Source organism: Mobula birostris, chromosome 1, assembly GCF_030028105.1.
Source record: "Mobula birostris isolate sMobBir1 chromosome 1, sMobBir1.hap1, whole genome shotgun sequence".
Taxonomy (NCBI): domain Eukaryota; kingdom Metazoa; phylum Chordata; class Chondrichthyes; order Myliobatiformes; family Myliobatidae; genus Mobula; species Mobula birostris.
In genome coordinates, this window is record NC_092370.1 from 100,067,235 (window position 1) to 100,083,948 (window position 16,714).

General features: G+C 46.1%; 1 protein-coding gene across 1 annotated transcript in view; it reads left to right on the forward strand.

Moving 5' to 3' along the window:
• The window catches only part of LOC140189414 (1-phosphatidylinositol 4,5-bisphosphate phosphodiesterase delta-1-like), a 42,111-nt gene extending 29,038 nt beyond the window's left edge, over positions 1 to 13,073 (forward strand). Inside the window, exons 10-15 of the mRNA XM_072246117.1 lie at positions 1,949 to 2,105; positions 4,889 to 5,002; positions 7,161 to 7,336; positions 8,343 to 8,478; positions 11,703 to 11,852; positions 12,991 to 13,073. Of these exons, the coding sequence (XP_072102218.1) occupies positions 1,949 to 2,105; positions 4,889 to 5,002; positions 7,161 to 7,336; positions 8,343 to 8,478; positions 11,703 to 11,852; positions 12,991 to 13,073 (816 nt within the window). The remainder of the gene's footprint in view (positions 1 to 1,948; positions 2,106 to 4,888; positions 5,003 to 7,160; positions 7,337 to 8,342; positions 8,479 to 11,702; positions 11,853 to 12,990) is intronic.
• The last annotated feature ends 3,641 nt before the right edge of the window (positions 13,074 to 16,714 follow it).

Genomic DNA, 16,714 nt, shown 5'->3' on the forward strand with positions numbered 1-16,714 from the left:
CTGGAAAATTGCAAATGTTACTCCACTCTTCAAGAAGGAAGAGAGGCAGACAGAAGGAAATTGTTGGCCTGTTAGCCTGACCCCTGTGGTTGGGAAGATGTTGGAGTTGATTGCTAACGGTGAGGTTTTCAGGTTCTTGGAGGCACATGGTAAAATAGGCCAGAGTTAGCATGGTTTCCTTGAGGGAAAATCTTACTTGACAAATTGTAATTGATGGCTCTGTGGCCCAGTTTAGTCATAGTCATACTTTATTGATCCCAGGGGAAATTGGTTTGCAGACTATATGAAGATAGGTTGAGGGACATGCAGTTTTGAAGAGGTAGAGAGACCACAGTAGGTTCTGGACAGATTCGGAGAATGGGCAAGGAAGTTGCAAATGGAATATTGTGTCCTGAATTGTAGGGTAACGCACTTTGGTAGAAGAAATAAAACAGTAGACTATTTTCTAAATGGAGGGAAAATTGTGCAGGATTCCCAAAGTTTAATTTGCAGGTTGAGTCAGGGGTGAGGAAGCAAAAATATGTTAGCATTCATTTCAAGAGGCCAAGAATATAAAGATAAAGATATAATGTTGAGGTTTCTTTAAGCACCAGTGAGGCCTGACTTGAAGCCTTGTGAGCAGTTTTGGGCCTCTTAGCTTTGAAAGGATGTGCTAATACTGGAGAGGTTTCAAAAAATGTTCATGAAAATGATTCCAGGATTGAACAACTTGTCATGTGAAGAGCATTTAATGGCTCTGGGCCTGTATTCACTGGAACAGAGAGAAATGCGAGTGACCTAATTGAATGGAGTGGAAGTGGGGTGTTTCCTATGCTGGAAGATCCCATGGCCAGAGGGCAAAGTCTCAGAATAGAGGGACATCCTTTTAGAATGGAGCTAGGAGATTTTCTTTGTCCCGAGAGTGGTGAATCTGTGGAATTCATTCTCACAGGTGACCGGAGGCCAAGGATTAACATATATCTAACAGAGAGCTTGATAGAATTTTGATTGTTTAGGGCATGAAGGGATGTGGGGAGAAGGGAGGAGATTGGGGGTAGAGGGAAAATGGATCAGCCATAATGAAATGCTGGAGCAGACTGAATGGGTCAAATGGCCTAATTCTGCTCCTATTTCTTATGGTCTTGTATTATTAAACTGGGAAGAGTGCAGAAGGGATTTACCAGGATGCTGCTCAGACTGAGGGGCTGGAGTTACAATGAGAGATTGCAAAATTGATTTTATTCCCTGGAATGCATGAGATTAAGGGGTAACCTGATAGAAGAGTTTACAATCATAAGGTGCATAGAGAGAGTAAAAGCACACAGTTTTTTTTTCCCCCAAGGAGAGGGTGCTACTACAAGATGGTACAGGTTTAAGATCAGAACTGAAAGATTTCTAAAGGACACCAAGGGTATCTTTTTCATGCAAGGAGTGTTTTCAGAATGAGCTATGCGAGATAGTGGTTGAGCCAGGGGCATAAGCATTGGTTAAAAGCATCTTGCTAAGTAATATGGACAGGAGGAGTTTAAAGGGCCATGGGCCAAACACTGACAGATGCGACCAGCTCACTGGGCAAATCCAGTGATATGGACAAGATGGGCCAAGTGGTCTGTTTCCCTGCTGTACAACTCTGTTCAGAGAAGTAGTGAAATGTCTGGCCAGAGCTGGAGATGTGCGGAGATCCCAGAAGGGTTGAGTAAATCCTCCAGAAGACCTTGGAGGGTTGAGTAAAGCCTCCAGCAGTCTAAACCCCTAAGACAGCACTCACTGGCTACAAGATTGATTTGCTCAGAAAAGGAATCAAATTTATTATCACAGGGTGACAGGAGTCTTTAATGATGGAACACTGCTGACCCCCAGGTGTGTGTTCCCTCAAGTCCACCATCATATCCTTGGTCTTATTGATACTGAAGGTTGCTCAGTGAACTATGGAAGGACAATCTGTGTGTCTGTGACCTCTTCCTTCCAGGATGCAAAGCTCAACCGAGTCAAGGAGTTGCCCGGCGTGCTCATCTACTGCAAAATCATCCACTTCAACAGGTTTGAGGGTGCCATGAGCAACCAGGTCTTCTATGAGACATTGTCCTTCGTGGCAAACAAGTTCAGTGACTTGGTGCAGAACTCGGGTAAGAGGAGACTGGAAATATATCAAGTTCAAAGTCTTCACTCTGCCAATATAAAATTGCACTCGCACAGCTACCTGGACTGTTCCTCTTCCCACCCTTTCTTTTGCAAAACTGTCATCCCCTTCTCACAATTCCTCCATCTCCGCCGCACCTGCTCTCAGGATGAGACTTTTCATTCCAGGACGAAGGAGATGTCCTCCTTTTTTAAAGAAAGGGGCTGCCCTTCCTCCACCATCTACTCTGCTCTCAAACACAGCTCTCCCATTTCACACACATCTGCTCTCACCCCATCCTCCCGCCACCCCACTAGGAATAGGGTTCCCCTTGTCCACACCAACCTCCCCACCAGCGGGTCCAACATATAATTCTCCGTAACTTCCGCCACCTCCAACGGGATCCCACCACAAAGCACATTTTTCCCTCCCCCTCCTGCTTTCCGCAGGGATCGCTCTCTACGCGACTCCCTTGTCCATTCGTCCCCCCAATTCCTTCCTACTGATCTCCCTCCCAGTACTTATCCTTGGAAGCGGAACAAGTGCTACACATGCCCTTACACTTCCTCTCTCACCACCATCAGGGCCCCAGACAGTCCTTCCAGGTGAGGCAACACTTCACCTGTGAGTCGGCTGCGGCGATATACTGCGTCCGGTACTCCTGATGCGGCCTTCTATATATTGGCGAGACCCGACGCAGGCTGGGAAACCGTTTCGCTGAACACCTATGCTCTGTCTGCCAGAGAAAGCAGGGTATCCCAGTGGCCACACATTTTAATTCCATGTCTCATTCCCATTCTGATATGTCTATCCATGGCCTCCTCTATTGTCAAGATGAAGCCACACTCAGGTTGGAGGAACACCACCTTATATTCCGTCTGCGTAGCCTCCAACCTGATGGCATGAACAATGACTTCTCTAACTTCTGTTAATTCCCTTCCTCCCCTTCGTACCCCATCCCTTATTTATTTATTTCCCTTTTTTTCCTCTCTCTCTTTTTTCTCCCTCTGACTATAATTCCTTGCCCATCCTCTGGGCTCCCCTCCCCCTTTCTTTCTCCCTATGCCTCCCGTCCCACGATCCTCTCCTTTCTCCAGCCTTGTATCCCTTTTGCCAAACAACTTTCCAGCTGTTAGCTCCATCCCTCCCCCTCCTGTCTTCTCCTATCATTTTGGATCTCCCCCTCCCCCCCCCAATTTCAAATCCCTTACTATCTCTCTTTCAGTTAGTCCTGACGAAGGGTCTCGGCCCGAAACGTCGACTGTACCTCTTCCTGTAGACGCTGCCTGGCCTGCTGCGTTCACCAGCATTTTTTATGTGTGTTGATAAAATCTGTTCCATCATGTTTCTCAAAAAAAGAGCCAATAACTGCAGAGCAGTCTCTCTGAACTTGATAGTTAGCTAAGCTGTAGAAATGGAGATCTGGGATGGAATTAGCAGTTACTTGCAAACATGGAATGATGGGAGTAAACCGGTGTCAATTTATTAAAGTCAAACATTACAGTGAAATGACAGCAATGTTTGATGAAGGAAATATAGTTTCTGTGCAATGTAAAGTAAGAGGTGAACCAAGTCAGAGTGTAAGTAAATTCATTATCAAAGTACATGTAGGCCCAACATGTACAAACTTGAGGCTCAATTTCTTGCAGGCATTTACAGAAAATCAAGAAATACAATACAACTAACAAAAATGTTGGATTAACAAGGTCTCGATGGAGAGGGTCTTCAATAATGGATGGTACTTCCTGATGGTAGCGTGCCTTTTGAATGTACTCAATGGTGCGTTTATTGGTTTATTGATAAGTCAGGCAACATCTGTGAGAAACTCAAAAATGCAGGCGATTTGAAGCTGCAGGGAGAATGGGAGGAAGACTGGAAGGACAACATATGAAGTCACAGGAATCAGAGGATAGTGCTGAACCGGTGTTCCTTCAACTGGAAGTTTGTAACAAGTGGTCTGGTGCTGGGACCTCTGTTGTTTGTAATATACTGTTATCAATGTAGGTGATCTGATTCCTAAGATTGTAGACAATACAGAAGTTGTTAGAATCGTAGATAGCAAGGAAGGTCACCTCAGGATACAGAGGGACATAAATCAGCTGGTGGGTGCACAGAGCAGTGGGAGCATCTGATGGCTCTTAGCCCGTACTCGCTGCAGTTTAGAAGAGTGAGGGGGAGATCTGATTGAAACCTATCGAATATTGAAATGCCGAGATAGACTGAACGTGGAAAGGATGTTTCCAGTAGTGAGAGAGTCCTAGACCAGAGGACACAGCTTCAGAATAGAACAGTCCATTTAGGAGAGAGTTGCGAAGGAATTTCTTTGGCCTGAGGGTGGTAAATCTATGCAATTCATTGCCACAGATGGCTGTAGAGACAATCACTGGGTATATTTTAACCGAAGGGAGATAGGTTCTTGATAAATAAGGCCGTCAAGTTACAGAGAGAAGGCAGGTGAATGAGGTTGGGAGGGATAAGAGATCAGCCATGATGGAATGTTGCAGCAGGCTGAAAGGGCTGAATGTCCTCATTGTGCTCCCATGTCATATGGTCAGGTTTTCTGTCCTGGCAGGAAGCTTGGAAGCCTGAGTTTGGCAAGGAGAGATGGCTCAAAATGCTTAGGGAACTCAGCAGTTGGTTGAGGCTCTTCATCAGGACTGTTAATTCCTTTCATTTGATGCTGCCTGACCTGCTGAATTCCTCAAGCATTTATTGCTCGCTGCTTTGAATTTCCAGCATTTACAGAATCTTTTGTCTTTACATTCCAACAAACCCATTTTCCGTTTGCAGGCTCCACTTTCCACTACGATGCCCAACAACTGGACAGGATATATCCAGAAGACGGGAGGACAGACTCGTCTAACTACTCTGCCATTGACATGTGGAATGCCGGTTACCAGATAGGTAAACCTGTCATCTGTGTCGCCAGCTCTTCCTTTGAACATCTGATCGCCCAAACCCAACCCTTGCCTCCCGTCGTTGGGCAGTGGAAATGTCCATCTTGCGCTGTCTCACCTTCCTGCATCATAAGCGGGCCCTGACTAGATCACTCCTGCCTGTCTGTCAGACAAATCAGCCGACTATATCGCATGGTTTTTCTGTGCACTATGTAAACACAATTTGTCGTGGGTATAAACAACATGAAAATTAAGTTTTTACAGCCGTAGTATTTTACATTACAAAATATGACAACTGTAAATGATGTAAATTTAGGTTAACTTATGTTATACATAAGAGGCACAATAAACAATAAGCAAAATGACATTTGCCAAGTAGCCAAATATAGTCTGAGACAGAACTGAGGTTCATGAAACTGATGGCAGGCAAAGGTTATGGGAGAAACCAGGATAAACAGGTTGAGAGGGATAATAAATCAGTATGATGAAATGTCAGACCACACTTGATGGGCCCAGTGGCCTAATTCTGCTTCTATGCAATACGGTCGTATGGTCTCAGTGGGGAAGAAGCTACTAGAACATAGAACACAGGCCCTTCGGCCCTGACCTTGTACAATCCTTTTCATCCACTCTGAGGTCAATCTACTGCTTCCCTCTATCATCCATACACCTGTCTAAGGGTTTCTTCAATGTCCCTTGTGCACCTCCCTCTACCACCTCCCCTGGAAGGATGTTCCATGCACTCACCATTCCCTAAACAAAATATGGAACTACCTCTGACATCACCCCTATCCATTCCTCCAGTCACATAACATTATGCCTCTTCTGTCGTTACACCAGGTGGTGAGGCATCCATCCTCTGGCTCCTGTGCCTCCTGCCTGATGGCAGCGTCGAAAAAAGGGAGCGGCCCAGATGGTGTGGACCTTATTCCCTGATCTTGACCCTGAAAAGCCTGCTGGGAGCTTTCCCTTGAGGAGCTTCATCACTGGGGTTAGAGGTCAGAGGTGTCCACCACATTCAGGATAGACTCTTTTTGATCCTTTCTCAATCATCCGTCCCCCACCCTGCTGCCAAAGGGGACAGACAAGTGTGAGGTTATGCATTTTGGGAGCTCAAATTGCGATAAAACTTGCAGAGCATGCAGCACAGACCTAAGGAGTGTTGACGTAGAGGGACATCAAGGTGCAAGTCGAATGGTCACTGACACATGTGGAGAGGATGGTGAAGAAGTCATTATGCTTGCCCTCACAGCCAAGGCATTGAGTGTAAATACTGGCCGTTATGTTCCTGACTGGCTCTGCTGCCACCTCAACCAGTATTCCTTTCTCCCTTCAGGACCACCTTCCCTCATTCTATCCTCCACCCGCTGAACACGAACACACACACACAGACACACACATATATAAATGGATACACACCCAGAGAGATGGACATGCGTGCACATCACGCGCACACCCCGTCATGGATGCAACCTCATATCTGACATCTTGGGGAGAGTAACTGTTTTTGAGTCTGGTGTTTTTGAATCTCACACACACACAATCAAAATGCTACACACCCATAGAGATACACTCTCACGCACACCACGTCATTGATGGGAGTCCCTGACTCTCACTCTTCCATTATAGCCAACTCACAGGGAAGACAGGCTTCAGTAAAGTATTAACACCCCCAGTCACTGGTTATGCACAGGATCTTAATCAGCCCAGATTCCCTGGATACTCTCCAAGAATTTGCCTGTACATTCGCCATCCCACCCAACCGCCCTTGCCGAACACCAATGCAGCTCCTGATCGGTTTGCATGTACAACTCAATTGGCTTTTAATTGGGAGATTGTTCAGCACCAAACTGTGTCTGATACCACACAGAATGGTAACCCAGTAACTGTTTCAGTTCCTTGTAATCACCACAGATACAAACACATTTATTACTTGCTGATATTCAGCGCAGAGGTGATAATGAAATGTTTTAAAAATGTTCTCATTTTCTCTCTCTCTCTCTCTCTCTCTCTCTCTCTCTCTCTCTCTCTCAATGACATGCACACACCCTCTCCTTTCATTCCATTGCCCATCCTTCCTCCTCTTCTCCCACACAACTCTCTATCCTCCCTCTGGTTCTCCTCCCCACCCTCTTCCTTCTGCACTTCCACCACAATGCCTGCAGTGGCCTTGAATTTTCAGACCTTTGGGCAGGAGATGGACATCTACCAGAGTAAATTCCGAAACAACGGTTTCTCTGGTTATATCCTGAAGCCTAAGTTCCTGAGGAAGCGCAAGACAACATGTGCCCCAAGGATCCAGATGAGACCCTGGCTGAACAGAAAGAAGCTGAGCGTGCTGGTAAGAGCAGGAAATGTTGGATAAACACCGTTGGTTGGGCTGCATGAAAACTGTCCCTTCAGCCTACCGAGTCACACCAACCCATCACAAGAAGGGCGTGGAGGCTTCAGAGAGGGTGCAGAAGGGGTTCATTAGCACTGTGCCTGGAATAGAGGGCATGCATGATTAAGGGAAGTTGAACAAACTTGGGTTGCTTTTCTCTGGAGTATCAGAGGCTGAGGGGAGCTCTGATATGTTTATAAAATTACGAGAGGTGTAGAGATAGTGGACACACAATATCTTTTCCCTTGTTCAAAATGCACGTTATCAGAGGGCATACATTCAAGGTGAGAGAGGCTGTTCAAAGGGCTTGTACAGATCATGTTTTTTTTAAGAGAACCGTAGGTGTCTGGAGCAGGATGTCAGGGGAGATGGTGGAAGCAGATATGAGAGGCTTTTAGATAGGCACATTAGTGTTCAGAGAATGGAAAGATAGGGATGATGTGCAGGCAGAGGAGATTAGTTAGCATTTCATTTCGAGTTAATTAAGGGAGGTTGTGCAGCAGAGTGATGTAACGATTAACATAGCATTTTACAGCGCTAGCTGTAAGATTGGGTTCTAATTCCAGCCACTGTCTCTGAGGACTTTGTACATTCTCCCCATGACCACATGGATTTCCTCCGGGTGCTCCAGTTTCCTCCCACCTTCTAAAGATGTTTGGCTTATGATTCCTAAGTTGTATGCATGCTAAGTTGGCATCAGAAACATGGCAACGTTTACGGTCCGCCCCAGACTGCCCTTGGTCTGTCAGTCGTTGACACAGACGACACATTTCACTGTGTGTTTGATGTACATGTGACAAATAATGCTAATCTTCTTTAAAAGGTCAGCACAGCATTGTGGGCTGAAGGGACTTAACTGTCCTGTACTCTGTGTTCCCTGATTGTTAATACCGTCCGGTCATCAAATACATTAAGTTACTGTTGCACCAGTCGACTCTCACATCATGTCCTCGCCTCTCCACAGGTCATCTCTGCCCAGCAGCTCCCCAAAACAAACAAGGCGAAACCCGGCTCGGTGGTGGACCCACTTGTGAAGGTGCAGGTTTTTGGAGTCAAAGACGACAACGATCAGAAAGTGACGCCACATGTTTCCAACAATGGTAAGTCTGGAGTCATTCCAGCATGGCGGGGGTGAATGGTAGTTAGTGGGTCCAGGTCCAACTTTTTTCAGATCTTTGGAGTCTAAGTAGTAGTGGGCCCCATATCTAAGAAAGGATGTACTGGTATTGGAGAAGGTCCAGAGGAGGCTCACCAGCATGCTCCCAGGAAGTCAGGAGTTAACGTATGAGAAGCATTTGGTGGTTCTGGGCCTGTACTCATTGGAGTTTAGAATAATGAGGGGGAATCAAATATTTAAAGGCCTGGATAGAGTGATCGTGAAGATGATGTTTCCAATAGTGGGAGAGTCTGAGACTGGAGAGTGCAGCCTCAGGATAGAGAGATGACTATAGAAGACAGACTGGGTGGAATTTCTTTAACCAGGGGGTGGTGAATCTGTGGAATTCATGACCACAGATAGTTGCTAAGTTATATTTAAAGCAGAGTTTGACAGGTACAGTAACTGCATCAAAGGTTACGGGTAAAAGGCAGGGGAATGGGATTGAGTGGAAATGTAGATCAGCCTTGATAGCGGAAACTTGATGGGAGTTTGCATATTGTCATTGTGGCCGTGTGGCTTTCCAACACATTCTCTCTTCTCACCTCTCCTATTGCATAGCAGAAAGACCCATGTCCAAGGAGGGAGAGCCAGCATGGTCTTGTGCATAGCAGATCATGCCTTGAGTTTTTTGACAAGATATCAAGACAGATTCATGAGAGTAGGGCTATGGATCTTGTCTACATGGATTTTGAGAGGTGTTTGACAAATTCCCTCATTGGAGGCTAATCAGAAATTAAGATGCATGGGGTCATGATGAATTGGCTGTTTGGATTCAAAACTGGCATGCACATGGAAGGCAGAGTGTTGTGATTGAAGGGGTTTATTGGAGCTGGAGGCCTGAAATTTGTGGAGTTCCATAGGGATCTGTGCCGTGACCTCTGCTGTTTGTGATGTCTATAAGTGACCTGAATCAAAATGTAGATGGGTGCATTAGCAAATTTGCAGCTGTCAAGACTGATGGAGTTGTGGATAGTATGGAAGACTGGCAAAGAATGCAGCACCATATAAATCAAGCGCAGGTATGGGCTGAGAAATGGCAGATACAGCTTAACCCAGATAAAAGTGAGGTGTTACACCTTTGCCGGGCAAATGCAAGGGGACGGTGCGGTACACTGCTAAGGGCAAAATCCTTAACAGTGTTGCTGAGCAGAGAGATTTTGGATCCAAATTCACAGCCCGTCGAAAGTGGCTACACAGGTCGATAAGGTGGTTAAGAAAGCTGAGGGAATGTCTGATAGTATCAGTCGAAACACTGAGTTCAAAAGTCAGGAAGTTATGTTGTATCTTTATAAAACTGGTACGGCCATATCAGGAGTATTGCATACAGTTCTGATCACCCCACTACAGGAAGGATGTTGAGACTTTGGAGAGGGTGCAGAAGACTTTTCTCAGGATCCTGCCTGGTTTAGAGGGCATGTGCGGTCACAAGAGGCTGGATAAGCTTGTGTTATTTTCTCTGCTGTGCCAGAGGCTGAGGGAATTTCTGATAGAGGCTTACGCGATTATGATAGGCATAGGTAGAGTGGAAAGAGTGCATGTTTCCTGGACCGGAAGGCATGCAGTGAATGTGAGAGGGGGTAGGTTCAAGGGGGGTGTGAGGAGCAAGTTTTCGTACTGAGAGAACCGTGGATTCCTGGAATGTGCTGCCTGGTATGGTGGTAGAGGCTTTTAACAGACCTCCAGATAGGCACATGGATGGAAGGGTATGGAAATTGTGTAGGTAGAAGGGATCGGTGGTTGGGTGTTTCTGATTTGCTTTTTACCTGGTTCGACACAACACAACACTGTGGGCTGAATGGCTTGTTCCTGTGCTGTACTGTTCTATGCTCTGTGTTCCTCCCCATGAATCTCCTCCAGGCATTTATTCCTGCAAACAGCTGAGGTGCTACACCTGCCCGTTCACCTCCTCGCTCACCTTCATTCTGGGCCTCAAACAGCCCTTCCGGGTGAAGCAACACCACCCGTGAAGCTGTTGTGTTCACCTGCTGTTACCAGCCCTCTTGATGCAGCCTTCTCCAGCTTGGTGAAATCTATTGTAGATTGGGGCACTGTTTGGTCGAGTACCTCTGCTCTATCCACAAAAAGCAGAATTCATCAGTGACCAACAATATTAATTCCTATTCCAACATGTTGTTCCATGGCTGTTGTGGGGTGGATGAAATCACCAGAGAGACAGAGTCACTGGTAGACACAAAGCAGCTTCTTTACTCGACACAACAAGGTACAGCAGGCACCTTACAGACGGAGACGCTTTCCGCAGAAAGGTCTGCTAGCTCAATGTGGGCTCGATATTTATATGCTAAACACAAAGGCAATCGCTACTTAAAAAGCTATAGACAATAATGTATAGATAATACTGTCTTTGAAACTACAGCATCTGGTCAAACTATGGTGCCAGAAGCATCTGGTATTCACACCTTTTGAGGAAGCGCATTGTCAAATACACTGGTGGCCAAAGTCATTTAAGTGTAAACAAACCACATACCCAAAAAAAACTCACTCTGACAGCTTTGATTTCTGCCATGACGATGCCACTTTCAGGTTCGTGGAGCAGCAGCTCTTATTCCTTTTATGTAGCTTCCCATCTAATGCCACGAACATTGATTTCTCCAAGTTCTGGAACTTTCTTCCCCTCTTCCTTCCCTTTTCTTCAATTTCGCACTCTGGCCTTTTCCCTCTTCTCCCCTCCTGCATATCCCTCCCTCCCCAGTGTCCCTACTTTCTCCTCCTCTGCCAAGGTCTGCTCTCCTCTCCTCTCCTTATCAGACTCCTCCTCCTCCAGCCCTTTGCCTTTTCCACCTATCGTCTCCCAGCTTCTTACTGCAACCCCTCCTGTCTATCACCTTCTTCCCCTCCTACTACTTTATTATTCTGCCATCTTCCCCCTTCCTTTACAGTCCTGGTAAATGGTCTCATCCTGAAGTATTGACTGTTGATTCTCTTTCATAGATGCTGCCAGACCTGCTGAGTTCCTCCAGCATTTTGTGTGTATTGCTCTGGATAGCAGCATCTTTTGAAACTACTGAGATCAATACGTGGAAACGACTGTGTTCATACTTACAATATCCTTTCTGAGCCAGTGTTGTCTGGATTTGAACCCATGTTCATGCTGGAGGTATTACTGTTGGCATTGTGTCTGACCCATCTTCCCCTTCACTGTTTCAGGTTTCAACCCCATGTGGAACATATGCTTTCAGTTCGACGTGTGTGTGCCCGAGCTGGCCTTTGTTCGTTTCTTGGTTCAGGACTATAACGACTCCTCGAGGAATGACTTCATCGGACAGTTCACACTACCATTCACTAGCTTACAGCAAGGTATTGTATCAAGACCCCACCCCTTTAAAACTGGAAGGAGTGGAGGGAAGAGTGTGGAGAGTTTGGGCGGTGAGAGAGCCAGATCTGGCTCACTGAGACCCACCCCTTCTCCAGAAATGGGGTCATGTGCTTTGTCCCATTCTTCACTCTCCCTCAGCCAGAGAAGCCTGCTGTTAAAGCTCATTTCATGAGGACAAGAATATAAGAACAAGGATGGGATACAGAGGCTTTGTAAGTTGTTTGTCAGACCACACTTGTGTATTGTGAGCAGTTATGGGCCCTTCAGCCAGGAGAAAATGTGCTGGAATTGCAGAGCGTCCAGACGTGAGTCACAAGAATAAGCAGCCTCTGGGTGCTCTAGCTTGCTCACACAATCTAAAGCTGTCATGGTTAGGTGACTAATTATTCCTGGGATGAGGGTAAGGTTTCTCGTCGGCACAGCTTGGTGGGATGGAAGAGCCTATTTCAGATCGTATCCCTGACTAAATAAAACAATAAGAAGTATCTGGCTGAAGGAATTGGTCTTACAGCTGGCCGGAGAGGAGAATGTGGGTCCTTCACATCTGGCTTAGGATATTAGTTCCACATTGAGCCAGGGAGGAGAGGGTGGGGCCTCCATATCTGTCTTTGATGACTGAGGCAGTCCCACATTTCTGATCAATGCCACCATCCCCAGTGAGGCAGCAAGGGACATATTTCTAATGCTGACGGCAGAATCTGTGCACCAGCAAGCAATGCAATGCTTGTAATGGTGGAACAGCCAGCACAGCTCTGAGCCCATGTCCCAATGGAATGACAATAAAATGGGAAAGGGAACGGGGTGTAAGAAAGGGAGAATTGGAGGTAAAAGCTCCAGTTCAAATTTATTCTCATCTGACAAATTAAACAATGTTCCTTTGGACCGTGGTGCACCCACAGAACATATCAGACACGTAGCACAGAAACCAAAGTATTAACACAAATGAGTTAATAAAATGTAGTTGAAAGTGCATGTGGTGTACAGCACAAGTAAACAAGAAATAGTTCACTGTTGAGATGGTGGACAGGGTTATTGGGAGTGCCAAATCTACTCAAAACTCCAAGGATGTTGGGCGTTTGGGTTACTATGTGATTACCCCTCTCTCTGTTCTATTCTCAGGGTACCGCCACATCCACCTTCTGTCAGCAAACGGCGACCCCCTGCCCGCAGCCTCACTCTTCGTCAACATCAGGATCGACTGAATCCTCACCGCCATGATCTCCTCCGCTGGGATTCCTGACTCACCAGGAGCTGGAACAGAGAGTCCCCTTGAGCAGCTGGAGAAGGACAGAGGGACAGCTGGCTTGGGTTGGGGTAGATTGAAACAAAGAACAGGGAAGTGGGAGGGGGGAGGGTGAAACAGAGAGAAGGGGATTGGGGTTGTTTCTGGGGCCTGAGAATGGAGCTCAAATGTACTTCCTGACCCTTTCATTATCCGCATGTATTCACATTTAACACTGGTCAGAGGACAGAGAAGGGATTACTCACCAAGTCAGGAGCTGATCGATGGCGAACATTGTGAGATACTCTCCACATGTTAATTAAAAATAATTTTACCACACTCACCACTTATCCTTGCCTTCTTTGGGAGATAGTGATATAGGGAGGTTAAAATGGGAATGTTTATTTTGTAATTGTGCGGAGCACTGGCGTACATCACAGCTTGAGGATTGTGCATTCTCCCAGTCAGCACATGTCAAGAAAGATGTACCCTGTAAGAAGAGGTGGTTCCAACACCACCCCCTGCAGAACACCACCAGTCACCGGCAGCCCATCAGAAAAAGGCTCCCTTAATTCCTACTGTGCCTTCTGCTCATGCTGGTATTTTTGCTGTAATATACCTTGTTGAGCAGTCCATGCAGCACCATTTCAAAGGTGTTCTGAAAATCCAAGTAAACAACATCCAACGCTACTTATTGCTCGTTTTTAAAATGCATTCGTGGTGTGTGTGTTCAGTAAAATTATGGTGAGATGTTCAAGTTCATTTATTGTCACATTTTACAGTTGTTCGTTTGGCTGCCACCCTGAACGTATCCGAGATGTGTAATAATCACCCTCCCTGTCTGTATGGGACTGAGTTAGTTTTCACCGAGCTATTGCGCTCTGTCAGTGGTATGGAAGTCAAATGCAATGTTACTACTCATTTTGAGAGGAGAGATCTAGGATGTAATGCAGAGAATTCATAAGGCATTGGTCAGACCGCATTTGAAGTATTGTGAACAGTCTGGGGCCCCTGATCTGAGCCAGGACATGATGGCATTTGTGAGGGTCCAGATGTGGTACACAGGAATGATCCCGGAAGTGAAAGGGTTTATACATGCGGAACTTCTGATAACTCTTCCCTGTACTCGCAAGAGTAAGAATCTGCCGTAGGCTTTTCTTCTTAATGAGATTTTCTACATACTTTGTACACCATGGTTCTTTAACTCTACCACCCTTTCTCTGCCTCAATAGAACATACCTATGCAGACCTCCATACAAATGTTTCCTCTCACATTCCAAAGATAAGCGTACGGGTTAGAGTTAGTGAGCTGTGGGCATTATATGCTGGCACTGGAAGTGTGGTAACATTTGTGGTCTGCCCTGCAAAATCTTTGCTGATTTCATTTGATGCAAAACATGACATTTTACTGTATCCTTCAATGTACATGTGGCTAATACATTCATCTTCAATAAAACATCCCACCTCCTCAACTCAATGCCCTGACTGATGAAGGCAAATTGCCTCTTTCAAAAGTTTCCTTCTGGAAAGTACGACATGGATATTAACACAAAAGCATCATGCCAACCTAAAATGTTTGTTCTCCAGCCAGTGACATGTGACCAGAGGGCCCAGAGTAAACCCACGCATTCCACAGTGAGGATGTATCGGGACACATTCCAGAGGACACTGGGATTGGACACCAGAACCCAACACATTTCACTCCACGTTTCTCTGTACATGTGGTAAATAAAAGAATCTGAATCTAAATGACTGAAGGAGGGAGGGAGTGAATGAATGAAAGGAGAGTGCAGAAGAGGGAGGGGTTAAATGAGGGAGTGAGCAAGCATGGGTGAGGTGAGTGAGCAAGTGAGTAAGAGGGAGTGAAGCTGAGAGGAAGGAGGGAAATAGTGAATATGTGAAGAAAGGGAGAATGAGTGGAGGCAGTGAGTGAAGGAGGGATTGAATGAGGGGGAAGGGGGAGAGTGAGTGAGGGGATGATGGAGCAAGTCAGGAAATGTGGGGTCACTGGGTGAATGAATAAGGAAGAGAGAGACAGAATCAATTGACAAGGACTGGAAGGAAGAGGGGACCCACCTTTAATTTAAGCTTCTGCTTACTTACATTCTTCCTCCATTTCAGCAGCCTCATGTCTATACAAGTCCTCCCTGTTCTCATCAATTTCATCAGCTAGTTAATTTACCCTCTGGACCTTCACCAAGATCTCTCCCTTCAGTTGCTACACCCATCACAAGGCCAAGAAGCAACCAATCAGTGAGCATAGGGTCATACAGCACGGTAACAGGCCTTTCAGCCCAACTCATGCATGCTGACGAAGATTCTCATTTAGATTTACTTGCCAGTGTTTTGCCTATATCCTTTGGGACCTTTCCTGTCCATATAGCTGTCCAAGTATCATTTAAATGTTGCTCGTGTAGTCACCTCCTCACCTGGCGGCTCATTCCATGTAATGACGACACTGAGTGAAAAGGTTTCCCGTCAGTTTCCTATTAAATCTCTTTCCTCTCCCGTGTCCTGCAGTTCCAGATTACTCAAAATAAGGAAACAGAAGGTGTGTCTGCAGTGACCCTTTCTATACCTCTCATGACTTTATACCCCTCTATAAGATTGAGTCAGCAAAGGCTCCATGTCTGCAAGTTCAAGTCCACTGGACACTGAACACTAGAGATGGGTGGGTGTGTGTGTGTGTGGACAGAATGAGGGAAGGGTTTGTTTTGCTGCTGTTGTTTTGTCACTCGCTCTATTCCATTTTGTTGTGTTCTCTGTTGTTTTAACAAGGTTTCTGGGCACACTACAGGTATGTTGGCTCTGCAATGTGTGACTTCATCTGTGGGCTGCCCCAGCACATCCTTGGGGGTGTTGGCTGTGAACACAAACTGCATTTCACTATATATTTCAACGTAGGTGTGACAAGTCAACCTGGATCTGGTTTTGCAGCCTCCTGACATGCCATTGCTGAATCTACACATTCTCCCAGCCTGTAAAACATTTCCTTCTTCAGATAGACTTACCATCTCAGGAGCAATGAATAGTATTTCTGCATCGTTTCCAGTGTTGCTGGGATATGCTCCACCTTCAACAGCCCAGGCAAAGGTGTCAGACCGAGACCGTCCTCAGCAGAGCTCGAGTGTACATCCGCAGGATTCCCAATCGGACACAACATGATCTTGGTGGATGGGGAGATGGCAGATGTTACAAGGTCCACAGAAATGTACTTATCAGCAGGGTCCTGTCCGGTTGGTGCCTGTTGTCTGAATAAAGCCCACTCCGCTCCTTACCTCAGGTGAGGGCATCTTCCCGATCAAGGTATTGTAGAGCATCTTGTCCCCCAGGATAGATTTCATGTGCTGCACCATGACCACCTTCTGTTCTATGCTGCAATGACTCCTCAAGAACAGGGTGGGAGGGTAGGGAGTGACCTGGAATCAAACACCACATCGTGTTGGCATGGAGACCAAGCTTCTGTCTACAGCAAGGGGACAGTAATGGAGCACTCTGTTTCTCAAATGATGTCCACACAATTCCTCCTCGTTGATGGGGACCCAGGCCTCATGTGCGCCCACTGGTGGGAAGCAACTCTATGGTACTGGTATTGGTTTATTATTGTCACATGGACCAAGA